The 26,444-nt window shown below is 38.8% G+C and overlaps 2 protein-coding genes across 2 annotated transcripts in view; one reads left to right on the forward strand and one right to left on the reverse strand.

Annotated features, from left to right (window-relative positions):
* Positions 1-1,086: 1,086 nt before the first annotated feature.
* LOC101470163 (neuronal acetylcholine receptor subunit alpha-7) overlaps positions 1,087-26,444 on the forward strand; it is a 48,542-nt gene continuing 23,184 nt past the window's right edge. Inside the window, exons 1-3 of the mRNA XM_004538861.3 lie at positions 1,087-1,450; positions 11,867-12,006; positions 20,767-20,811. Coding sequence (XP_004538918.1) covers positions 1,381-1,450; positions 11,867-12,006; positions 20,767-20,811 — 255 coding nt within the window. The 5' untranslated portion in view covers positions 1,087-1,380. The remainder of the gene's footprint in view (positions 1,451-11,866; positions 12,007-20,766; positions 20,812-26,444) is intronic.
* LOC143419061 (E3 SUMO-protein ligase ZBED1-like) lies at positions 21,949-24,698 on the reverse strand. The gene is made up of 3 exons (XM_076885209.1): positions 23,784-24,698; positions 22,978-23,597; positions 21,949-22,890 (listed from the first exon to the last, which is right to left on the reverse strand). Exons 1-3 carry the CDS (start codon positions 24,646-24,648, stop codon positions 22,495-22,497), a joined length of 1,881 nt encoding a protein of 626 aa, XP_076741324.1. The 5' UTR covers positions 24,649-24,698; the 3' UTR covers positions 21,949-22,494.

A 26,444-nucleotide genomic window follows, 5' to 3' on the forward strand; every position in this document is an offset into this window, starting at 1 on the left:
ATTATCTGAGCCATGTCTGTTTTACTGTGAAATTCAATTTTCAAAAGGTTTCTGGGTTTTCATTCATGTACACATGTTTGTAGTCTTATTATTTTTAATGCATCAAAGCTCAAAGTCAACTTTGCCTCTCATTACCTTTATTTCCAACTCAAATTTCACTGTCTTCTTTTTGTCATTTCACAGATTACTTCAAAGGGGTCCCTCAGACATGTGTTGTATTGTGATGTAGAACGCTATGCTAATATGACCTTGCACCTACTTGTGCTATGGAGGACAATTTGAGACCTATGACAATGAAAGGGTAAAGATGGTGTAGGCATGGCCATTTGGAGCTAGACAGAACTTTATGGATACAGATATATAGACTGAATATAGACTGAATCACATTGAGAGCTACATAACTAGAAAGATCTATATTAAACTTAAAGCTTAAAGCATTTAAAGCTGTTTATTTGGCATTTATTTGGTAACACTCTATAAACAAAAAGTATTGCACAGTGAAGAACTAGTATTACCAAGAATCTCACAATTAAATTAGAATATTTAAGCTTTCCCCTGCCATGAAATACGCACAGTAATAATAATAAAAACAGCAGCGACATAGGTGCAATCTAAAAGTATTACTTTCTCAGTGGCAGGTTCCTGGCAAAGGAGCAGTGTGTTAGAAGAAATAAGGAGGAGCTGTAGGAAGTGTGACAAAAGGAGAAGATTTGGCTCTCTGCTCAATGTGTGCTCTTTTCTATACTTGTTTATTTGTTTCTCAGTTGTTTTAGATCCCTGTGGCATGCAGGAGGAGATCTTTTATTACACTGGGTGTGAAATTACGCTAAGCCGCTTAGTCAATCAATTACAAAAAAAAAGTGTGTAAAAAGTTTTTTTTTAAAGTTGGGTGGGGGCGTGCTGTCCTCTTTTGGAAATGTGTGCATGTTGAGATTATGCGTTCATCGGTTCCTTAGTCATCATCCATAAAGAAGATGAGGATGAGCCTGAAATGACTGGAGGGGACAAACCTTGACGAAGTATTGCGCAGCAGCAGCTAGCGGACAGGTGGCTGTCATCGTCACCGCACGCGCAATCGACCGGAAACGCGCGAGGGTCAGGCTCGAGACGTTTGATATAAAAATACGCGTGAGAGCAGCAGAAAGAGTACAAGAGAGCTGAATTCGATGTGACTTTTGAACAGACCCAAACGCAAAAAGACACGTTGGGTGTGTGCGTGCGTGCCCGCGCGTCTCCTCCAGCATCCGGCAAGGGGAAAGAGAGAGAGAGCGAGAGAGAAACAGAGCGAGAGAGAGCAGCACCAGCAGTCTGACAAAGCTGCACTCCCTCAAAGTTTGACATCTCCAGCGGCTACAGAAAGAGTTGTGCTCCGCCGCGACCATGGAGCCTCGGAAACGCACTGGTTTTGTACTGGTTGGAGTTTACCTGTGGGCAACATTCTGCTGTCAAGGTGGGTCACCGGAGCCTTCAGTCTGTATTCTGTATGCGTGCGTGAAAAGATGGCCAAAAAGACCGAGAGAGGAGCAATGGATTGACATGTTTTAAGACAGACTTCGGATTACTTCGGATGTTTATCGGTCATGAGATTTGTATCCAGTGTGTTTAAAAAAGCCAAGCACATGAGTTGTACATACTGTAGAGACTTTTATAAAAATAATAATAATAATGCTTGATTATAATGTTAAGTCAGCGTGGTAATATCAGTCGTGTGGCTATATATTTGCGGTATATTATTATATGCGCAAAGAGTGAATCCCTAAAGATTGCCACGGTTAAAAGTGCTGTATTACTGGATTTCCATGCTTGCAGCGCATGGCTCAGTGGCTGCATGTGTCTGCGCGTACACGATAGTGAGTGAACCTTCTTTAATAGAGTGGCGACAGCTGGCCCACAATAAGGAGGGCGTCCCGGCGGTGATGCACGAATTTCATGGGGCCATTCATCCCTTCAGTGTAATCTGCAATTAAAGGATTGTTAAATGCGCGACAGTGGAACTGAGCAAGAGAACCCTCAGACGAGGTTAAAAGTCTATGTCTGAATCCCTCGTTTTATTCTGTCTTTGTGCAGTAGTCTTTTTTTATTTTGATGCTGTTGAGAGGGTGCGGAGGTGGAGGGGGGTGTTGAACAGCCAGTTTCAAAAAGTGATTTCTTTACGTTTTAATTGCTCCAAGATTAATATCCCAACATGGTAGGACTTCAAGTAAGGAGGGTGCTGTATGCTTATGTGTCCTCTCAGCTTCTCCCAACAGGTTGCTTGCAGCTCTAAGAAGCCACATTGCTATTACAAAAGCAGGCAAACATACATTCTGTATAATAAAGTGGCTGGAGGAGGGGCATTTCCTGGAGAATGTTCAAGAGCAGTTTCTAAGAGACAAGTGTGAAGTTAAATGTTGTTCACGAGATGAGTCTGTGAATCTTCAAGGAAATTGTCTCGAGTGTAGTGCATCAAACCCTTTTCATTACTCAATGAATTAAGGGATTTGTCTTCTGAGCTCTACAATGCTGCACAAAACGTTGGTCATAATTCATAAGACACCTTTTGAAGGGGGATTTAAGCTGTCCTGAAATGAAAAGATGCTTATTCATTGATACTGGCACTTATTCCCAATGAATGAGCATCATTGAGTTGTTGTTGTTTTTTTTTCTTAATAATGTGCATTTCTACCAGCAACACTGAGTCACACAGTCCTTTCAGATCATACAGTAGTTACTCTCAGTATAGTCTGTAAAATATGGCCAGGATCTAGTCCTTTCATAGCTCACTGAACATGATTATTTGCAGTGGACTTACCATAAAATTAAGGCTGCTAATGAGACAGTGTAGCATGATTGCTTATTATTCTGAAAAATCTATGTATACACCCTAAATGGGTAGCCATTTTTGTTGTTGTGTTTGACAACATTTAGGCGTATGCAGCTGATTCAGAGTCGGCCATGATGAAAACAGTTCAAAGGACAATTTCTCTTTGAATAGTTAGATATAAATGATTAAGACTGAAAACAAAACTGGGATGACTCATGGGCCTGTGTTCAGAGTGACTCAGACAAATGTTAATGGCTGCTGAAAACTGAGTATTTGTCTGAATTTTGCAATTTTCAGTTTATTCTTCAGCCCACATCTTTCCTTTTTGAGTTGGGTTTAACTACCATACCATACCATACCATCTTTATTTATGAAATACTTTAAAATAACCACAGCTTACACAAAGTGCTGTACATTAGAATTAAACAATAAACATACATAAGATATAAAAAACTATTAAAAAGTAAAAAAAATAAATAAAAGAAAAAAATACTACTTCATTTCAATTCTAGTATATCTACAGTATACAGCAGCAGCATCAAACCTGTTTCTAGGTTGATTAGCGCTGTTAAATTAAAAAAAAAAAAAAAGAGTGGTACCTAGATGCTGACCATAGTGGAATAGTTAGCAGGCCATGAGACATTTCCCTCTGGACTTACTGGGGATCAGAATACAAAGTAAACTGTTGGTGGTCACACACCACGCCAAATGAAAAATGTTGGTCCTGGATGATAACATTTAAATCCCTCATTAGTTTTATTTTGAAAGTTTGTCTGTTTTATTTACAGGTTGTTACACCATCACCAAGTGGCTAGAAAAAAATTGATGCAGCTTTGACCTCCTAGGACCTGGCGTCCACATATGTGAACATCACATTTTGGGTTATTTAGACCAAAATACTCAATTTTGCTCTACAAGCGCCTGATATCCACTTACGAGGACATTATACTGCTACCGTTCTATCGAAATTTTAAACGAATATCCTCATATGTGGCTCTCATTTTTCTTAGAAAGAAAAATTAGGTAAAAAGAAAAAATCTTCTAATTCTTTGTTTTTACATTCATCGGGTCATCAGCCCAAATATCAAAGAGAAATTAAAAATGCATGCCATGGAAGAGTTCGGGTCTTAGGAGGTTAAAGAACATTTCTTATAATAAATAATGCAGATCCAATGCACAAATCAATGTTGCTTACAAAAAAAAAAGTATGAGACAACTTTTTTTTGGAATTATTAAATCATGTTTTTGTATTGACTAGAGCAATGGCAAAACCTCCTTAAAAACATATTTCCACTTCCCAGCAAAGTGACTTCATATTCTCAAGGAAACTTACTTGTAACACTCAGACACAGTTGGGCTGTCTTTCTTGCTTTTCAAATTCTGGATATGTATTGATCTTTTGCAGATGTTTGCAAACCATCTGCTTTAATGTGATTCGATTTTAAACTTGGCCAGCCTTCCTCGATGTTCAGACTCGCCAAGACTAATCAATATTTAATCTGTCTTTGTGGTGTGGTAATTGCCATGATATCTGTTCTTTAGTTGAATGGTATCTGCTTTCATGTACATTCCTTCATGTGCTTGCAGTTGTGATCCTAACTCTGTAGGAGTATTTAAGAGGAAAACTATAATAACACACACAGCAAAATGTACAATATTAATGTGTATTTCTACAATAAACACTGAAGTAAAATTAAATAAAACACCCAACAAGGAAAAACTGTTTGTGTTTGATCTACATACAGTGGGGCAAAAAAGTATTTAGTCAGCCACCGATTGTGCAAGTTCCCCCACCTAAAATGATGACAGAGGTCAGTAATTTGCACCAGAGGTACACTTCAACTGTGAGAGACAGAATGTGAAAAAAAAATCCATGAATCCACATGGTAGGATTTGTAAAGAATTTATTCGTAAATCAGGGTGGAAAATAAGTATTTGGTCAATAACAAAAATACAACTCAATACTTTGTAACATAACCTTTGTTGGCAATAACAGAGGTCAAACGTTTACTATAGGTCTTTACCAGGTTTGCACACACAGTAGCTGGTATTTTGGCCCATTCCTCCATGCAGATCTTCTCGAGAGCAGTGATGTTTTGGGGCTGTCGCCGAGCAACACGGACTTTCAACTCCCGCCACAGATTTTCTATGGGGTTGAGGTCTGGAGACTGGCTAGGCCACTCCAGGACTTTCAAATGCTTCTTACGGAGCCACTCCTTTGTTGCCCGGGCGGTGTGTTTGGGATCATTGTCATGTTGGAAGACCCAGCCTCGTTTCATCTTCAAAGTTCTCACTGATGGAAGGAGGTTTTGGCTCAAAATCTCACGATACATGGCCCCATTCATTCTGTCCTTAACACGGGTCAGTCGTCCTGTCCCCTTGGCAGAAAAACAGCCCCATAGCATGATGTTTCCACCCCCATGCTTCACAGTAGGTATGGTGTTCTTGGGATGCAACTCAGTATTCTTCTTCCTCCAAACACGACGAGTTGAGTTTATACCAAAAAGTTCTACTTTGGTTTCATCTGACCACATGACATTCTCCCAATCCTCTGCTGTATCATCCATGTGCTCTCTGGCAAACTTCAGACGGGCCTGGACATGCACTGGCTTCAGCAGCGGAACACGTCTGGCACTGCGGGATTTGATTCCCTGCCGTTGTAGTGTGTTACTGATGGTGACCTTTGTTACTTTGGTCCCAGCTCTCTGCAGGTCATTCACCAGGTCCCCCCGTGTGGTTCTGGGATCTTTGCTCACCGTTCTCATGATCATTTTGACCCCACGGGATGAGATCTTGCGTGGAGCCCCAGATCGAGGGAGATTATCAGTGGTCTTGTATGTCTTCCATTTTCTGATGATTGCTCCCACAGTTGATTTTTTCACACCAAGCTGCTTGCCTATTGTAGATTCACTCTTCCCAGTCTGGTGCAGGTCTACAATACTTTTCCTGGTGTCCTTCGAAAGCTCTTTGGTCTTGGCCATGGCGGAGTTTGGAGTCTGACTGTTTGAGGCTGTGGACAGGTGTCTTTTATACAGATGATGAGTTCAAACAGGTGCCATTCATACAGGTAACGAGTGGGGGACAGAAAAGCTTCTTACAGAAGACGTTACAGGTCTGTGAGAGCCAGAGATTTTCCTTGTTTGAGGTGACCAAATACTTATTTTCCACCCTAATTTACGAATAAATTCTTTACAGATCCTACCATGTGAATTCATGGATTTATTTTTCACATTCTGTCTCTCACAGTTGAAGTGTACCTCTGGTGCAAATTACTGACCTCTGTCATCATTTTAAGTGGGGGAACTTGCACAATCGGTGGCTGACTAAATACTTTTTTGCCCCACTGTATGTGTTATATGCTAGATATGTAGATATTTAGTTATACCAAAAATATGCTTCTGGGAAATAATAAAATCCTTCCATAAATTTTCTACTTACCCAGTTCATGGTTAAGTACAAGAGGAAGGATACACCCTCATCAGGTAGCTAACACAGTAAAACAGAAAATATTCATACTTGCATCTACAGCCAATTCAGAATCACCAATTAGCCTAACTCCAAACATGTCTTTGGACTGTTGGAGGAAGCTGCAGAGGAACACATAAGTCCACACAGAAAGGCCCTAGCCAGTCTGTGGATTTGAACCCAAGACCTTCTTGTTGTGAGGCAACATTGACCCAATACCACTAAAGTAAGTGCTCAGATACATTAGCAGGGAAGTGTAATATCACTACAACAGAATTCCAAAGGTCCACAAATTCCACTCAAAGGGAAAAAAAACTTTGATGTAGGAGAGTAATATGTGGAAGCATAATTTTTCACTTTAATGAGTTTTAGGTTTTGTTTTTTATTCACTGCTTAGTTTTGTATTTACTTACTGTTCGGTGCAGGAAAACCCTTTTACTTTCACAAAGTAACCACATTTAATTGTCTATTTTCTGGGTTATACAGAAGTGACAAGTAACACCCTATTTAATATGTGACTGGTCGCCTGACAAGAACTGACAGAAGAAAGGCAACCACTTGAACAAAGATATATTGAATACAAACCTATTTGTACAATGCCAAAAACAAATGTAATGTCTGATAACATGGAAATGCAGTTTGGGAGCACAAGTTTTAGAAGTCAGGGCTCAAAATGCGAGTGACAATTTTCTGGGCAGAGCTCATACCTCACAAGAAGGACCACTGATAGTTGGTATGAGGGCCTTTATTCCACCAGCTATCAGCTTTTTAAACAAGGTTCAATTTTCCCTGTCGGTTGTTGTAAACACTGACAACAGATTGTTTTCATTGCAATCTCGCTGACGGTCACACTTAAAGTGGTACAATGGTCTTTTATTCATTGTCCTGTGAATTTCACTTTTTACTACTCTGTGTAAACCAACCTACCTTTTGCAGGCATTAAAGATTGACTCTCCTCTGCTCAAGCCCGTCTTTGGCCTGCTGTCCTCAAGTGTCCCTTTTATTGCTGGAAGCCAAAAGCTGTTAGGGTTTCCCTTTGGCTGGCAAAAGCAATATGGTGTACAGTAAGATGAGAAACCCAGATAAGAATTTGCTTCAGGAAGTATAGTTTCATTTTTCCCCCAATATATTTTCAGTTTGTAAAACAAAGTTTTTAGTGTCGTTTAAGGAGCGAAGAATATGTGGTTTTCAGTTCAGCTATGGCAATTACAAGATTTTGGACACAATGACAGGAATAGATTTTGGGGCAAACTTTAGGAAATGACATGCTGTACTTAATTGCTGGATTTCCACCTTATGAATGTAATATGTAGATATTACATTCATAAGGTAGATCCAGCAGTTCTACTGTCAGCTGTGTTACTTTAAGCCTAATTTTAAGTACATGAAAATGAATAATGTCCAACATGCATCAGGTTTGTGTGTAACTGAGAGATTAGGATTTGTTTTCTTTGCCAAGAAGAATGACAACAGTACAGATGCCAGTATGTGTAGTATTTTAAAGGCAGCATACAACTTCAAGGGTGAACCACTTATAAACTAAATTGTCTTTCTGTCTACTGCTGTAGAATCCAGACAATAAAAAAGAAAAAAAATATTTTCATTGCCGTTAACTACACTGTACTGGTATGTCCTGTGCATCTGTATCATTCAGTTCAGAATTAATTAATTAAAACTGAAAAAGAGCTACAGTTGCAATCTGGGTGATGGAAGTATGACTTGACGATGGAAAACTGGGGCAGAATCCTGTATGTCAGTGGCAGGACCTGAGGGTAAGATGAATATTTTGAGGATGTAGCTATTTGTGTAAAAAAAAAAATTGAGGATAAGACCACCCACAGAGCATGAGAAAATATTTCCCTAGCTTTTGCTTTTAAAAGCAAAACTAACCTAAAATATTTCTTATTTTAAGTTAATATTCTTTCCAAAGTGTTTTTTGGCATTGTTCTCTCAGTGGGTAATGATCGACTTTTTTGGACTGTATTTTTGGATTTATCGTGATAATAGAAGTAAACATCAGATCTAAAAATGTAATTCTGTAAAGATACTAAAAAAAACATATTTAAGGAATTATGAAGTTACCATAGAGAAAAATGAACAACATGACTTTTTTGAATCTTCAGCTAAAGCTTTGTAGCAGTTCAGGGAGGTTAATATACAACATAGACGTTTTACGCTCCTTGAAAACTGCTGCCTTTTAATTCTCCCTATGTTAAGAATTAACATAATTAATTAGATTTGTATGCTGCAGCAACACTAGAAAGAGTGTAAACATTATTAGATTACAATAATTAACACATGTACAACATCAAGCATTTCTAAGATCTTACTATAGGTTTTACTGTATGTGCAGTTGTGTATTTGAAGAAAAAGAAGGACAACAAAGAGGCATTTCATAACTTAAAGTGAGCATTATTTGTATTTTAGTCAACCAGTCAGCCTAGTAATCTCTCTAGTGTGTTCTGGAGAGATTAGATCTCCATTACATGACTGAAACACTTTACCTAGAAAGTGCCTAGGAGGCATCTTGGTCCGATGCTCAAACCACCTTAAATGGCTCCTTTTGATGTGGAGGAGTAGCAGCTCTACCAAACTCTCCACCCTTAGCTGTTCCTAGAAATTCTGTCCATAAATATTATGAACAGAATTGGTGGTAAACGGCAGACCAACAGGCACTGAGAACAAGATTTTTTGCTGCTAGTGCAAACTAAGCTCTCACTACAGTTGTGCAGGAAACAGAAACAATTACAAACAGCTACAGCTAAATAAACTATAGCCAATTATAACACACAATTTAGCTCGTGCTATGTTCAGGATCTTTGTTGCTTTTTAACACAACATTTTTCAGGGTTTTTCTTATAATGTAAATATGAACCTATAGTTTTGTTGTGGAGATTTCATGTTTGCAGGATGCCCATTCCTTGAAGGAGAAGCAACAGTCCTAAATGTTCTAAATTTGTAGATGGCATGCAGCTATTACCATTTCATTATTTTTCTGAAGTCTGCTTTCTTAAGTTTGCTGTACAATAACACATCGCAAGTACACACATACACATACGCATGATATTTCTGTCTTATTGTGAAGGTTTATAGCAAGACAGATTTCATTAATTGCCATGTTGACACCCATTTAGAGATGTATATTATTTGTAGTGGCTCTTTGACAGGTCTCTTTACTGTTCAGCTTGTTTTTTTCTTGGCTCACTTCATTTTACTGACTCTCAACATTTTTGCTGGCTGCCACTTTCAGCCATTATGCAGATTTCCTGTCACCCCAAGATTTAGGAGTGGCCTATCACTCGCCAACACCCTCACTCACAAATGAACAGCTAGATGCCTTTGTTTATTTTTGCCTCATTAGCTAATTAGTCATTCACTCAGTCATTGTCGGTGCACTCACGTCTTGGCTGTCACTTGGTAATTGCTGGAATATGTTAAGACAACATCTAATTTGGACATGGATCACTGGGGAGAGGCAGACTGAGACCTTTTCAACTGTGACTGAAAATGACACTGAAGTAGAGAAGTTTAGAAAATTATCTAATGTCATCCTTTAATGAGAGAAGCTGCTGCTCTAAGGTTTTGGGGAACTCAGAGAGACTGTGAGAGATATGCAACCAACCAGGAATCCTAAAATAAAATATATGAAGTCCATATATTCTTCCACCAATAACTCAAAAGAGCCAATCAGAAGCTTTAAAACAGCTGAAATGGGAAGCCAGTGTTGTTGTTCTGGAGAAGAAAGTATACACTTGATGTTCACATCTGTGTTGCGCACACATTTCTACATGTTAATATAGGAAGAACACAGTCAGGATTTTCATTGTATGTTGCATGGCATTTATTCAAATGCTATGGTAGGAGCCCGAAACAGTAATTATATTGGTACTCTGTATAATTTATGTTATTGTGACATAATCCAAAGTCACCAAACATTATTAAAGTTTTTTCATCAGATTTTTATGTCTTGGTGTTCACTGAACCTAAAGTTATGGCTCTCTTCCATTCGTTTTACCAGAGCCTTGATTGTGTAAATCCCCCCTTGTTCTATATTTATATCAGTTGCTGTCTTTTTCAAAAGCAACACTGCAAGGCATTATAGCACAAAATATTCACATATTCTAAATAATACAGCTGAACTGTGAGATTCAGATTAAAAATTCTAACAAGTATATAATAATGTTCAACACAGGTTTACTTCAGTTTAAGCTTTGACTGTAAAGACTAGTTTGATAACAATAGTGGGTTTTTTGTTTTTGTCTGGTTACACTAACAGATACACACTTAGAGCTGCAACCACCAGAGTCACACTTGAACACAAAAACTGTTTGAAATGTGGACTCAACAGCTGTGTGACATGACAGCTCCATCGATTTGACCATCCATCATCACTCTGCTTACCCTGCTCACCCTGCCTGCTGTGAAAGGGCCTTAACAGCAACTTGGTTAAAGTCACTGCTTTGACCGCCACTCAAAGTAATTATATTTCAAATTACGACAGCAGCACTGATAAAAAAGAATTTTAGCATTGTGGATGTGCGATACCCTCGTGGCTGCCTGGGCTTGCTTTTGCTTGAGGGACTGTGCTGTAATACTTGTAATTGTTCAGTGTAAACCTCTTGATGAGGCATAATGAATACAGGAGAGAAAAAAGGGAAACACAGTCAACACAATTAAAGTTCAATGATTTAATGTGCTCATCACATTCACCTTAGTGCGACTTAATCAGTATTTATTGCAGAATTTGACACTGCATGAACAATGTTGGTTGTAACTGCAATAACAGTGCTGATTAGATTTAATATGGGTGGAGTAACTGTTTGATTGTTTTATAAATGTCACAACGGGACTGAACGGACTCACGCGCAGGCTCTAGGTCTTGAAAGCACAAGAGTCTTTATTATGATGCACCAGGTGATTATTTACAAAAGTGAGGGGAAAGCCGGGCTCCGGGGGTCCACACACGAACGGGAAAGACACGCACACTCTCCGTCCACTCCTCTTCACACTCGCACACTCTCCGTCCACTCCTCCTCACACTCCACTCACTCGGGTAACACAGGGGTAGGTCCAGGGAATCTGTACACAGAGACACGAATGGGTAGTTAGGTAAATCGCTATGAAACACTTCTGAAGTCATTGAGCTGGGGTTACACTGACGAGGGTCGGCAACGGTCCAGCGATGAGAAACACAGGGCTGCCGTCTTATAAAGGAGCTGGATCACTCGTGATGAGCCACAGGTGCGTGGGCCAAGGGCAGGAGCCCGCAGGTGAGCTCCGCCCAGGCAGAGGGAGGAGGGAAAGAGGGGAAAGGAGAGAGCAGGAAAAAAATAAAAAAAGGAATACAAAACATATGTAGCCGTACTGAGCCGACCGGGTAGGCACAGGGACCCTGACAATAAAGTTACTGGATTGAGTGAAAAAGAAAAAGGATGTGCACAGCAGAATTTAAATTGATCAGCTCCTTGCACCATTGTTCCTTTGGTTTCCTTTGCTAGTTCATTTTCCTCTTTTACCATAGGGCAAATCTGTACAAGTTAAAAAGTGAGTGACTATCTTGCTTCATTTTGGTTATAATTCTCAATTTATTCCCTGCAGTTTGTCATGGTGGAGTGTACCAGAGAAAGCTGTATCGTGATCTGATGGTAAACTACAATCGACTTGAGAGACCAGTCCAAAACGACTCTGCACCCATTGTGGTCGAACTGGGCCTCACTTTGCTACAGATTATTGATGTGGTGAGTCTGTGTGTGTTGTGAAGTGCCGAGAATATCTGAAGACAGTTGAAAGAGGATGAGGGTTTTTTTAAGACAAGTTGTACAGCAGCACACTGCCTGCAACAAACACTCATCTCGCAGCCAGTGGCACATAGAAGCCACTGCTGTTAGTTCAGTTTGAGAGGATGATTACTTTTACTGAAAACAAGCTTGAGGTTTATTGCCTACCCTAATAACAGGATTACAAAAAGGTGTTGGTCTTCTAATAATGGTTCTTATCTCTTATTAGAATCAGAATACTTCATTAATCCCAATCCAAAATAATGAAAAATAACAGAATGGGGAAAAAAACAGGGGTAATAGCAACAGGCTGCATGCAGGTCGGTGCAAATGTGCTAAATATTTATCCCAAAAGATTGATTACGTGAATCTTTTCCAACTTATACTTGAAAATGAAGCAATAGCATTCCTTGATTAACTAAAAACGTTTTCTCATCTATTTGTCACTTTCTTTCCATACCTCCCTTGCCCAGCGTTATATGTGTTTTGGGCTTATAATGCTGTCTTACTTTGTGAAACTTGAGGCATGTCTTTTAGGCTTTTTTATATTGAAGGTATTTCATCTTTCTTTATGCATCTTTTGTACTTCTTTAAAACTGTGAAGTTGAATTTCAAACTATTATTCCCACAGTGTCAAACTCAGTCAAGGGGGAAAAATTAAAGATTGACATGCTGAAAATGCTAACCATATCCTAACCAAAGGCAGTATAGAGTGCCTCTCTAGAAATTCCTGTAGAAGGTTTTCAAGGTAAAACTTATCTACAGTGTCAAACACTGTCAGTTTTCAGTTTGTTGTTTTTGAAAACAACAATAAAGATCAAATATTGTAAGATATTTTAATTTCGTCTTCAGCTATTTTCTCTTTAAAGAACTCTGCTCTTCTATGCTATGCTAAATTGCTGCTTATATTTGTCACCAGAAATAGGAGAAATAACCTCTAAAACAGAGGTTAGAAGGTTTCATAATGGTGACTCAGCCTAAGAATATATTATTACTTGACAATTTTTAAAATTGTTTTGTCACCTCAAACACTTATTACCCCAAAGCATCATTATATTAAATTAGAGCTGATTAACAATGTCATCATGTCTTCCTAACTAGTCAACAAGCTAAGGCATATGGAAAAATATAATTCGAGTGCTCAACAGACAGATTTAGTTATTTTTGACTGCATATTTCGATCCCAGACAACATTTGCCAGCCTGAATACTTAATTAGCCACCTAACATTAGCTGGTTGCCACTCCTTTAAACACTTCCTGCACAACACAATACAATACCTGTGTTTGTCTTCTTCATTTTATGGATATCATTTGAAGTGGTACCCTGAGAGAAAAGCTTGACTTAAAGCATCCATTCTTATTTTTGTGTCCTACATTTTATACCCACAAACACACACCCATACACACACCATTTAGCTCAACAAGGCACAATCCTCCCTTTCTCTGACATTCTTCACTCTTTTTAATGTTAAACCCACAACTCTTAAATTGACACTTCTGTGGTTTGAGTAGATTTTCTGTCACATCTCATATTTTGCTCCTTCAGTGTTTGCTCTACACTCAGTCAAGTGTTTCCTCCTGTTCCCCATCTCATACACCTACTCTTGCACAAAAACACACAAACCTCCTGCCTTCTGGCCCTACCACACAGCCAGGGCACTCAACCAAAAAAGCCAAGCCGACACCCTGTCACTTCCCAGAGTCAGCCCTGTGACAAGACATGAGGTTTCCTCATGATAACTACATGGTGGTACAGTAAATCTCATACACTAGACTCCTATTCTAATTCTATTGTTAATATGAAGTCTCAAACAGCGCACACTAAAAACATTTTAATGCATTTTAGATCTTGAGCTTCCATATGGAGAATCAGAACCAAGCAGCTTCCACATGGAATCTCTGAAGAACTCGTCACATAGTTACATGACTACAAATTTCTTTTCTTTTAAAACTATTTTATAGTTATTGTAGTTTATGTTATGTAAATATGTATAGTGTGCATGTATGTGCATGTATGTGTGTTTGTGTGTTGGTTGTTTATGTATTGTTGTGCTGTTAGATGGCTTGATAAATAATGAATAAGCTGGCAAAACCAGATGAATTAATGCTTACTGGGCATCTGTAAATAATGTAAACCTTGCTGTGTCTGTGTATATGTATGTGAGTATAATTGCAATGTGTGTGTAATATGGCCTTTGATTCCTCCATCTGCTCCTGGGTAACTCTCTAACCATGGAAATAGGGCAGGTTGATGCCCACTGGGTCCACTGCCATGAATAATGCCATACACAGACAGACTGATGGACAACTGGTAACCATATAGTTTAAAGTGCCACCATGTGTCTCATGCACCTTATTAGGAAACCAGTAAAGTTCATTGCAGATATGTAACAAAGTATATTTAATTGAGGACAACACATATATACCCTGTCATTCTTTTGAGTTTCTCTTTTACCTCTGAGTGAACAACTATGAATGAGAAATAAATATTTGCAATTTTACTTTACCGCACATTTATACTTGAATACTATAGGTGTTGCGTTCTTAACTGATTAGGGTTTTACATTAAAAAATAAATAAAATTAATTAAAAAAAAAACATCTACTATGACATTATTATAAATTTAAATATGAAATCAAATAAATAATGAGCTCTAATCCGGCTATCAACATTAAATTTGCACAATCATCGTATTGCCTCAATGAAGATGATTCAGTGATAAAATATAACAGTCACAATTTTGATGTACCATGGCCAATTCCACTGTTAAAAACTCATCTGCAGGATTTTTGCCAAAAACGCTTCATTGAAGACACATTCTCAACAAGTTTTTGTTATAAAAACATACTTTCAAACAATGAGAATTTGCTGTGGTGATAATTTTAAAAAATATTAATACTAGTCATAAATGCTTAAGTAAACCATTTTGAATACTACTTCTTCAGTTGCCAAGTATGCTCATGCTACATTCAAAGTAAGATGGAAGTCTGTTTGCTTTGGGATAATAGTATTACTTAACAACTCTGGAGGAAGATTCTTGACTCTTGAGGAAGATTAAAATAGTCAGAAAAAATGCTTGTAACAGATGTTTCTTTGCACAAGAGCAGGCACTTCTTTGCTTCTGCTCATGTTTGATTCAATCAACCCTGAGATATAAAGTATCTGCAGAGAAATGCTCCTCTTTCAGATAAACTGATGCATTGCAGCAGAAGCATGACCGTATCCATTGACCTGTATATAAAAGAACGAATTTTCACTATTCTTTGTCCCGATGAAGCTCTATTATTCAAAGAAACTGATGGGAAATATAAAGTCAATGCAAGTACATGAAGCACAATAGAGTTTTCTAAGAAGATATTATTTATTTCAGATTTTAGAATTTGTTGTCTTCCCTGTTTGGTGATTCTCTATCTTTGAAATATTGATCCTTTCATCTGGATTGGAAGAAAAAGAGGTAGGAAGTTATCCTATTGTTCCAAGCTGGGGATATAACTGAATGAATTCCACAGATGAAATCCTCTTTCTGGGGGAAAATGCACATGAAGATTTCAAACAAAGAACTATTTCATATGTGTATTACATTTTTCAGCCTTGAATGCTATATCGCTTGCAGTGAAATACAGATAAAGAGCTGTTATTAAATGCAAGTGTCCATCAAGCACAGCCTACAAAAACCAATCACAGTAGATTTATGAAAAGATTAGAGTGTTTATAGCGGGTGTCACAGAGCTGATATTGCAGCTCAGTGAAATCTCACAAAACACCAAAAAAAGAGAGGTCAGCCACAAAATAGAGCAAAAACACAGCAACCTTAAAGCAAAGCCAGGTCTCCAAAACTGTACATTAGGTTGCACACCAGAGGGACATAAAATGTTTCTTTGTATACAATAGAAGGCTGTTCCATTTCAACTGTGGAGAAGGAAGCCTGTTTAAAAGAAGCAGAGATTAGAAAGGACAGGTGGAGATAAGATTGTAGTTTGGGGGGAGTTAGGGAGGAATTGAGGAGGCAGAGGGATAGGGGGATGTAAACTGTGAGAATCGATTTTCACTACAAAGAGAAGTAAAAGCAGTGCTTTGCTTGGCTTGTCGCTGATGACACAAAGTTAAACCTTTGGAAAACTGTGGTAGTTGATTATACATCCTGATAATCATGACGGAGAATGTTAATGAAATTCAATGTTGTATGGTGTGTGCTGCTACATTTACAATTTAGAATAAGAATAAAACTGGTAACTGTAAAAAAAAAATCTCATTTACTTACATTGTTTTTTTTTAATTGAGGTGACCACAATCCTGAGTGTGTGTGTCTATGTATAGTAAGTATGTTCAGAATTTCCATTATATACCTATGTGAAAAAAAATCCTCTTTTTAGTGAAAGACTGAAAAAAAAAACATGTAGAGACAGGGTAGCATAGTCTACAGAATTGTATTTTGTCAAGACCAGTATCCTACACATTATAACTTCCTTTTTTTGCGTATGACTTAGGTTTAGTTATAGTTTTTGTTAAAATCTCTTCTCATGAATTCCTATGTAAGTGCATTTTCACAAATGCACTTGTGCCCTGACCTTTTTCAAGATATTACAGAATGTAGCTGCGTGTAAAAAAGCAAGTGTCCAACCTTATCAGATCAGATATTAGACAGTTTTGCCATCAGCCCCTTAGTAGAAAGTCTGTGTAATATATGATTGTACTGCATATGAGAATAGGTGAATCACTGCATGCATTTGCTTGCTCCTTGCAGGATTCTTTATATGCAAAATATGTTTTAATTGATTTATATTGGTAAACACAAAGACACGATTCTCTTCTTTGTCAGTTGCCTATTTTATATGGTATATTTACTTTAATTTACTTTAGTTCTAGTGTAAATGAGCATCTGTAAATGCTTTGTTAATACATTTATTGTGCCTTTTTATTGAAAATAGAAAATCATGGTTGCCAATATTAAGTGCACTGGCAGTAGCTTTTAAATTTTGAGTTAGATTTTGGAGGGCCAAGTGACAGGTATAATTTTCAACACGTCCTGTGATTGCCCTGGGGTGTCTCTCTGTTAGGATATGCCTGAAACACTTCACCTAGTAGGTGCCCAGTAGGCATCCTAGTCAGATCCCTGAACCACTTTAGCTGGATCCTTTGGATACTGAGAAGTAGCTGCTCTACTATGACCCCTTTCTGGCTGAGCTCCTCAACCAATCTCATAGTCTGAGCCCAGAGGAAACTCATGGCCATAGGTGAGAGTAGGAACATAGATTGTCTGGTAAGCTGGCAGCTTTCCTTTCACGCTCAAGTCACTCTTCACAACAAACAGATCTGTACAGCAGCCACGTCAGTGCTGACACTACAACAATCAGTCTGTCAGTCTCTGACTCCACTCTTGGGGTAACAACTCATCCTTCTAGGTGCATTACCCATTTCTGGCTGAGAACCATGGCCTCAGACTTGTTTTTGTTATATTTTAATCCTACAGAGAGGAGATCCTGAGGCCACCAAACCAGAAACCTTGCTCTACTTGCCTGCAAATAGAAAGTCTGTACACAAAAGTTGTGAACAGGATCAGTGACAAAGGACAGTTTTGCTCAAATAAAGGACTTAAAATACCCTCAAACATCCTCCAAAATTATTGTGAAGAATATGTCAACGCCTCTCTAAAACAATTTAATGGAAACATTATCAAAGTACTATTTACTGTTTGACTACCGTTTTTAGATTATACTATTAGGCAAGCAATATTCAACAGAGGGGATATACAGTGGGGCAAAAAAGTATTTAGTCAGCCACCGATTGTGCAAGTTCCCCCACTTAAAATGATGACAGAGGTCAGTAATTTGCACCAGAGGTACACTTCAACTGTGAGAGACAGAATGTGAAAAAAAAATCCATGAATTCACATGGTAGGATTTGTAAAGAATTTATTCGTAAATTAGGGTGGAAAATAAGTATTTGGTCACCTCAAACAAGGAAAATCTCTGGCTCTCACAGACCTGTAACGTCTTCTGTAAGAAGCTTTTCTGTCCCCCACTCGTTACCTGTATGAATGGCACCTGTTTGAACTCATCATCTGTATAAAAGACACCTGTCCACAGCCTCAAACAGTCAGACTCCAAACGCCGCCATGGCCAAGACCAAAGAGCTTTCGAAGGACACCAGGAAAAGTATTGTAGACCTGCACCAGACTGGGAAGAGTGAATCTACAATAGGCAAGCCGCTTGGTGTGAAAAAATCAACTGTGGGAGCAATCATCAGAAAATGGAAGACATACAAGACCACTGATAATCTCCCTCGATCTGGGGCTCCACGCAAGATCTCATCCCGTGGGGTCAAAATGATCATGAGAACGGTGAGCAAAGATCCCAGAACCACACGGGGGGACCTGGTGAATGACCTGCAGAGAGCTGGGACCAAAGTAACAAAGGTCACCATCAGTAACACACTACAACGGCAGGGAATCAAATCCCGCAGTGCCAGACGTGTTCCGCTGCTGAAGCCAGTGCATGTCCAGGCCCGTCTGAAGTTTGCCAGAGAGCACATGGATGATACAGCAGAGGATTGGGAGAATGTCATGTGGTCAGATGAAACCAAAGTAGAACTTTTTGGTATAAACTCAACTCGTCGTGTTTGGAGGAAGAAGAATACTGAGTTGCATCCCAAGAACACCATACCTACTGTGAAGCATGGGGGTGGAAACATCATGCTATGGGGCTGTTTTTCTGCCAAGGGGACAGGACGACTGATCCGTGTTAAGGACAGAATGAATGGGGCCATGTATCGTGAGATTTTGAGCCAAAACCTCCTTCCATCAGTGAGAACTTTGAAGATGAAATGAGGCTGGGTCTTCCAACATGACAATGATCCAAAACACACCGCCCGGGCAACAAAGGAGTGGCTCCGTAAGAAGCATTTGAAAGTCCTGGAGTGGCCTAGCCAGTCTCCAGACCTCAACCCCATAGAAAATCTGTGGCGGGAGTTGAAAGTCCGTGTTGCTCGGCGACAACCCCAAAACATCACTGCTCTCGAGAAGATCTGCATGGAGGAATGGGCCAAAATACCAGCTACTGTGTGTGCAAACCTGGTAAAGACCTATAGTAAACATTTGACCTCTGTTATTGCCAACAAAGGTTATGATACAAAGTATTGAGTTGTATTTTTGTTATTGACCAAATACTTATTTTCCACCCTGATTTACGAATAAATTCTTTACAAATCCTACCATGTGGATTCATGGATTTTTTTTTCACATTCTGTCTCTCACAGTTGAAGTGTACCTCTGGTGCAAATTACTGACCTCTGTCATCATTTTAGGTGGGGGAACTTGCACAATCGGTGGCTGACTAAATACTTTTTTGCCCCACTGTATGTGACAGTGATTCATTTCTAGTATTTCAAATCTATTTAGCAGTAAAATATAGAATCAAAGTTTACAAGCTACTGTATACATCTTAAAGAAGGGTTTTCCTAACATCTCAATAAAAATCAAGAATCATTCCAAGCAAATATTTCAGTGTACACGTGGTCTCCCAACTAATGTTTAAAGATAGTCTTAAAAACATCTGAAGGTGACCTGTAAGGTCATATCTAACCATACTTCACCACTTGGACTGTTTCACAAAATAAGAAATCCTGAACATCCAGAGGGAGAAAAATAAAAGTAACAGCGTGAAAGAGTCTGATAAGACAGAAAACTGTTCAGAAGCTTAGTTCTGACAAACAGAGAAAAATAGAGAGTACAGTAAATTGATTTCATGATTTTATCTCAGTAACTTTAAAGGGAAAGTTTTGAAAGGGTTGAAATAACTGTATTATTCCAGCTTCAGTCATGGGTAGAAGATAATGTGATAAGTCACTTCAATGAATCCATGAATGTTAAAAAGGGGCTATTCAATGAAGAAACACAGCACGAGATCATCCAGTTACCCACAAGCAGCTTGCAAGTGTTTCAGATCCAAGGCAGTGATAAAACATGAACCCAATGTATCAGTAATAACACAAGGAGCAAAATGTGCTGCTGTCATGTAGGATTTCACAAAACAGACTCTAGTTCATTCACATCTCAGTTTCCCCCCTGCATTGTTCCTGTCTCTCTTTATCCAATACTACTACTACTATTTCTTCTATGACTTGCTTTGTTGAAGCATCTCTGAAATCAGTTTTCTCTGAATATTTTTTGCATTTATTGCTCTCACTCTCATCTCACTACTTCTAGAATCATAAAAGAATCAACAGCCATCCTCTCTGTTTTTCTCCATCTGAACATTTGACCATGAGTTGGACTTTAGGAGCTTCTGTGTATTTATACTTTCACAATATGGATAGAAATGGCTGTATGCTCATCTCTTTCTTGAAAAGCACTCACCCTGTCTATTGTCAATGGAAATTGTTGCTTGACCCTGTTTCTTTATTATTTTTACTTCTGTTTAAAATATTGATATATGTTACTTCTTTGACGTGGCAATGGAAAAACCTTGTAAATAAGAGAATGCCGAAAAAGTACATCATTGTCATTCAGTTAGCCGGCAGCTCAGACTCGTATGAGATGCTGTTTGACTTCATTGCCGATCTGTCTCATTATTGTGCCTTATGTTTACCAGAATTGAATAATTTCTTTCTTTCTTTTTTTTTTTTTTACTCTTGCCCTGTAGAATATTGTCATTTACTATCTGCCTGCACCCATGTCAACTCACTGCTGATTATTCTCTCCGTCTCCTTTTGTTCCCCTCCAGGATGAAAAGAACCAAGTGTTGATAACAAATGCCTGGCTGCAGCTGGTACGTCTCACTTTTAAGTCCTTTTTTGTGTGATCACTGCACAATAATTGTCGTTTAGTATATTTTTGGAAGCCATATGTGGGCTGTGTCATTCATATTTTCAATAAGTGTACACATCTGACTGCTCTTGAAGGCATAGCACAAGCTAAAACCAATAACCTTTTGTTTTTAACAAAAACAATTTCTGGGAACAAACAAGAAACAGCACGATGCAGTTTTATGGCAGACATCTTTAACTGCCAAGTATAAAGGAAAAATTATGTTAAGATGGATCACAAAGGATAATATGATATTATATAATATTTAATAATAGCATGGTATCATAAGGCTATTTATTGTCAGCAATATAGCAGGGGAAGGTGATAGAAATATATTTTCAAAGATATTCTTTCAGGACTCAAGATTTAAAACACTGGGTTACTTTATTTTGCTGTTTAAGCTTTTCTATTTTACCTTTGTTTTACTCTTAAAAATTATATCTGATTTGACATTCTCAACATTTAAAATACAAATTTTAAATCTTGGTTCCTAAAGCCACAGAAAAATCAACATCCTCCTCAACTAATACAGTCACACACTAAAATACAAAAAATAGTGCCGTTCCTACAGACAGGTGACAAAGAAAGACATTACTTTTTAAGTTTTTAGGCCACTACATGCCAGTCTCTGGGATATTCCTGGACTTATCAGCATTCCCATATTCCCAAAGATATTCTCCCACTTTATATTTTGATAATGGTAGGCGGCGTCTGTCTAACACATCAATCCAAAATCTCCCATAGGTGTTCAGCTGGGTTGAGTTCTAGTGACTGTGAAGTGACTCACATCCATTTCATACACATCAAACCACTGAACCATAAACCCCTAGTGTCTTGTGGATAGGTTCGTTGTCAGCTTGTCCAGGATCACTGCCGTCAGCACAGAAAAATGTCATCATAAATTTGACCACTCAGAACAACTTTGTATTGATCTGTATTTATCGTGTTCCCTAAGGAGGTAAGTGGACCAATCCATGCTAACTAAATACTGCCCAAAGCATAACTGCTACACAATATCTTCATTGTAGAGAGTCAACAGTTCAGGTTTTTACTTTGTTGTGGTGTAGAGTAGGGCTGCACGATATTAGGAAAACCTGCGATGTGCGATAACTGTGATCAATACTGCGATAACGATATGACTTGCGATAAAATAAATAGCAAAAAAAAAACAAAAAACAAATACATAATTTCCGTTTTACTGCACAGTTTTATTTAATGAAAGCTGCTGTATTAGCAGTGTAACAACAAAGTGCAGTCAAACATTGAAACATTGCCCCCATAAAAAAATTTCTGAGGCTTGAATTCTGAAAGACATCCTTCCCGGTCTCTATAATTAGTTTTAAATAAACATAACTTAAATTATACTGCAAATTATCTCTATGCAGTTGTTCATCATTTTACCACTCACCAAGTAGTTATGATGCAAGTCAAAACTGGAGTGGAAACTTTACTAGATTAAACTATAGGTAAGAACTTGTCTGCTGTGGGAACACACCAAAGAACAATTGTCTACCTTTGTGGTCGTACTGGCCAAGACTAATATTATCAACAATTAAGAACAATGTAGGTAGTGTATTTTTGTAATTTTTTGAAAAAAAAAAAAGGTTTCTCTATCTTGCATTCATCCTTCCTGAGTGAATGTTTTTTATGGCAAGTTCTTGTTAAGGAAAACCAACATGTTTACTCTCCAAGGTTTTAAACATGTGCGCTGACATGTTACTATGTTTCCTGATGTACTAAAAAGTCTCTCTGAAGGTGAGCTACTTGCAGGTATGCAGAGATACTTCCTTGCAAGCTTGCTTAGCTGTGGGAATGTCATTTTGTGGAGTTTCCACCATGCCAAGGGGTCTTCCTCACTGTCTATGGCCGTGGATAGCAAGTAGCTGTTAAGCTCAGCTTCAACAGCTTGTGAGAGATGCATAAAAGAGGAGGTAGGGATTGGAGCTGCCTTGAAGAAACTGCCCAGGGACTTTTTTGCCTTCTTCAGGGGACGACTGGGTGGATCATCTGTCTGGGCCTCTGGTTCAGCGGAGCTTCTCTCCTGGAACAGAAAGCAGATTATAAGAAAAGTAAACATTTTGGACTAAATATGAATTGAAAGGTTTTATATATGAGCATGCATGAATACCTTCTGTGCCACTGCTTCCATTTCTGACATCACTCTGGTCTTGATGTCTGAGACTCGATCAGTGCTGGTGTAGCTGACTTTAAATCTGGGATCCATGAAGCACGCCATGTCCATAAGTTCCTGGGTAGCTGGATTTTCATATTTAGTAATCAGGTACTCGAGGATTTTCTTCTTAATTGATTTTGTCAAATCACTGTCTTCTTCCTTCTCTGCAAGCACCGACGTCTTCATCAGATGAAGGACTGGTTTTACATATGAAACACTAACGTAGCTCTCACCAGACAGGGCATCTGTAAAGTCTTGCAGGGGGTGTAATGCCTGGTTGACAGACTCCAGTACCTCAAGATCCTGCCAAGTAGGAATCAAGTGTCTTGATTTCTTGTCTGCTGAGATGACATCAGAAATGGCCCGCTGCTGCTCCAGGACTCTCTCAATCATCTTCTGCCTGGAACCCCACCTGGTTGGGCATTCTGTGATCAGTGTGTGCTCTGGGAGGTTGAGCTTCTGCTGTGCTTTTTTCAGAGCCATCTTTGCTTTCCAGCTGTGGCAAAAATGTCCAACTAACTTTTTGCAAAGTCCAATGGCTCGGGCAATGCGGGCATCATCTTTGATAGAATTTTCTGGAGAAATAAGAGGAAACAAAAAAACTGTCATGTTTAAAACCTTTTTTTTTAAAAAAAAAAAACTAATTGAAATTTATAACTAAAGTTGTCTAAAAAGGTAACATTATCCTTATCAATATCAATTTGATAATAATGTATAGCACATTTTCATTGCTAAAAAGATCTGCCTTGAATAAAACTTACCGATTGCAAGGTGCAGCCTGTGTCCAAAACACTGAAGTCTGACCCAGTTGTTTAGCTCCGTGGCTCTCACAACATTGGCACCGTTGTCTGTGGTGATGCACACTTGTCGATCTTCTTTAAGATCCCAGCTGGCTAACACCTCACGTAATACATGGGCTATATTTTCACTAGTGTGGGAGTCTGGAAAATACACAGTCTCTAGACACCGTGTTTTCAGTTCAAAGTCTTCGGTGAGGAAGTGCACTGTGAAACTCATATATGGTTCCGTTGTACGACTTGACCATAGGTCTGTAGTGCTTGCGTAGTTTTCAGCTTGGCTCAGTTCAAACATGACGGTCTTGCGGCATGTTTCATACATTTGTGGAATGGCGACATGTGAAAAGTAGTTTCGTGAGGGGATGCGGTATCTCTGGTCCACTTTATGTATCAGACTGGTGAAGCCCTCTCTGCTAACTGTATTTATAGGCATCATGTCTTTAGCCAAAAAATGTGTAATGGCCTCTGTTATTTCTTTGTACCGCTTCGACGTTTTCTCATAAGGAATTCCACTTGAAAAACTCTGATACAGAGACGGCTGTTGGACTGCTGCGCTCTTTGTCTTAACATTAGCAACCTTTGTTTGGCTAGCCCTATCTTTCTGGAACTCTTCAAACAGTTCTCTGTGGTTGTATTGAAGATGATGGTGGAGATTAGTCGTGTTTCCTCTGGTGGTTGCCACGAGTGTTCGGCAAGTTTTGCAGAGTACCTGTGTTTGGAGAACGTCGTCTTTATCAAATCCAAAGTACCTCCAAATAAGTGAGGTACTATTTTTTTTTTTAGCCACGAGTTCAGTAGCATTCTCGTCACGCGTCTCGCTCTCAGCCATTACAACTCTGACTCGTTGCTGCAGCGTTGTTCGCGCCCGACCTGCGTAGGAGGCGGGCCTCTAATCCATTTGAATGGTTAATGCCGTGAAGGGCTCTATTCGACTGGTCAAATGTGTAAATGGATTTCTTTGATTGGTAAATTCTTTACAGCACGTGTGTAAACATTTTAAGGTACCCAATTATCGCAGTTTACGCCGTCTTTTGCGATGGGCCCATCGCGCAGGCTGATATCGCGATGACAATAAATTTTCGATTTATCGTGCAGCCCTAGTGTAGAGGTATTTAATACAAAATATGTAGATTCCTGTTAAAAGTCCATCTGTGAGACTCACCTTTACTGAAAATAACTTGCACTAAGTTGAAGTAATTGTTTCCTGTATGACTTCATTAGTCTCTCATGTCATTGTGGGACAAATTTGATATTGTTGATATATTCTATTTTTTTTTTTTAGTTAATTGAGGTTTGCAGATATTCGTTAATGCTGAACCCTCCATGGTGGCTGTTAGTCAGGAGGTAGGACAGGTCATATACTAAAAAGAAGGTTGGTAGGTTTGATCCCTGGTTGCACCAGTCTGCTAGAGTATACTTGAATGAGTTACTGAACACTGAGTTGCTCTTGATGAGTTCATCGGAATATGAATGTAAGACAGAAAACACTAAGATGTAGAAAAAAATGGTTGTATGAATGTGCGTTTGAATGAGACATGCTGTATACAGAGCTTTGAGTGTTCAAACAGGCTAGAAAGGTACTACATAAGAACAACTCCACTTATCTATCCTAAGCACTGCCACATTTTAGATTGTTGTCTGGACTTTGACTGAGCCATTACCCATTGTGGATTTCATGACTGCAAGTTGTCCAAGTCCTTTGGTTTCAAAACAAGTCCAAATCAGTATCCCTCCACTACTGTGCTTGACAGCTGGCATGAGGTGTTTGTACTGTATGTTGTGTTGGTTTTTTTGCCAAATGTGGATTAGGAACTTTATGGTCACACATCTCCACTTTGATCTCAAGTTTCCTAAAAACATTGTTACAAAGGCCATTTGGCTTAAACCACAAACTTAAGCTGCTGCTGTGTTCTTTTTAGAGAGGAGAGCTTTATCTTGGCAAACATTCCAAACAAGACATGCTTTTTACAAGTCCTTAACATTTAATATGTTAACTGAGGCCGGTAGCATCTGAGATGCAGCTCTTAGGTTTTTTTGCAATTTCTCTGAGCATTTCTTGATCTGACCTTGCGGTAAATTTACAGGCACATCCATTCCTGGGGAGGCTGCATGTGTTAGAATATGCCTGAATGCTCTAAACCAGCAAACTGCTAAAACTGTTCAAATCTATTTGATAAGTAGCACCTGTCTTTTAATTCCCATGTAAGCAGTAAGGGTGTACTTTGTTTTCACATTACTCTATGCAGTCCAGTCAAAACATTGCATGACTGTATGTGTGAAGGGAAACATGGATTAGACTGTTGACTTAGGTTGCAGGTTGCAGCAAATGCCACACTATCTGTGGTCATTTTGTTTGCATATATTTCCAAGCACTACTTTCATAATTTCTTTAAAAACTTTGCATTGCTTCAACACAGTCCACCAAAACCTGTGTGTGGTTGCTATGCTGTTGTCAGACAAATTCCTATCTCTTATCCACTTAAATAGAATTTCTATATCAGAATAGAAACTGGCAAAGAAGTAAATAGCATAAAAAATATGGATTGCAGCGTTTAGTAGCTCTAGGAAAAGTGTTACATCAAACCAGGTAGGTACAACAGTCTCATTATAACAACAGCCACACTC

The sequence above is a fragment of the Maylandia zebra genome, linkage group LG6, assembly GCF_041146795.1.
Source record: "Maylandia zebra isolate NMK-2024a linkage group LG6, Mzebra_GT3a, whole genome shotgun sequence".
NCBI lineage: Eukaryota > Metazoa > Chordata > Actinopteri > Cichliformes > Cichlidae > Maylandia > Maylandia zebra.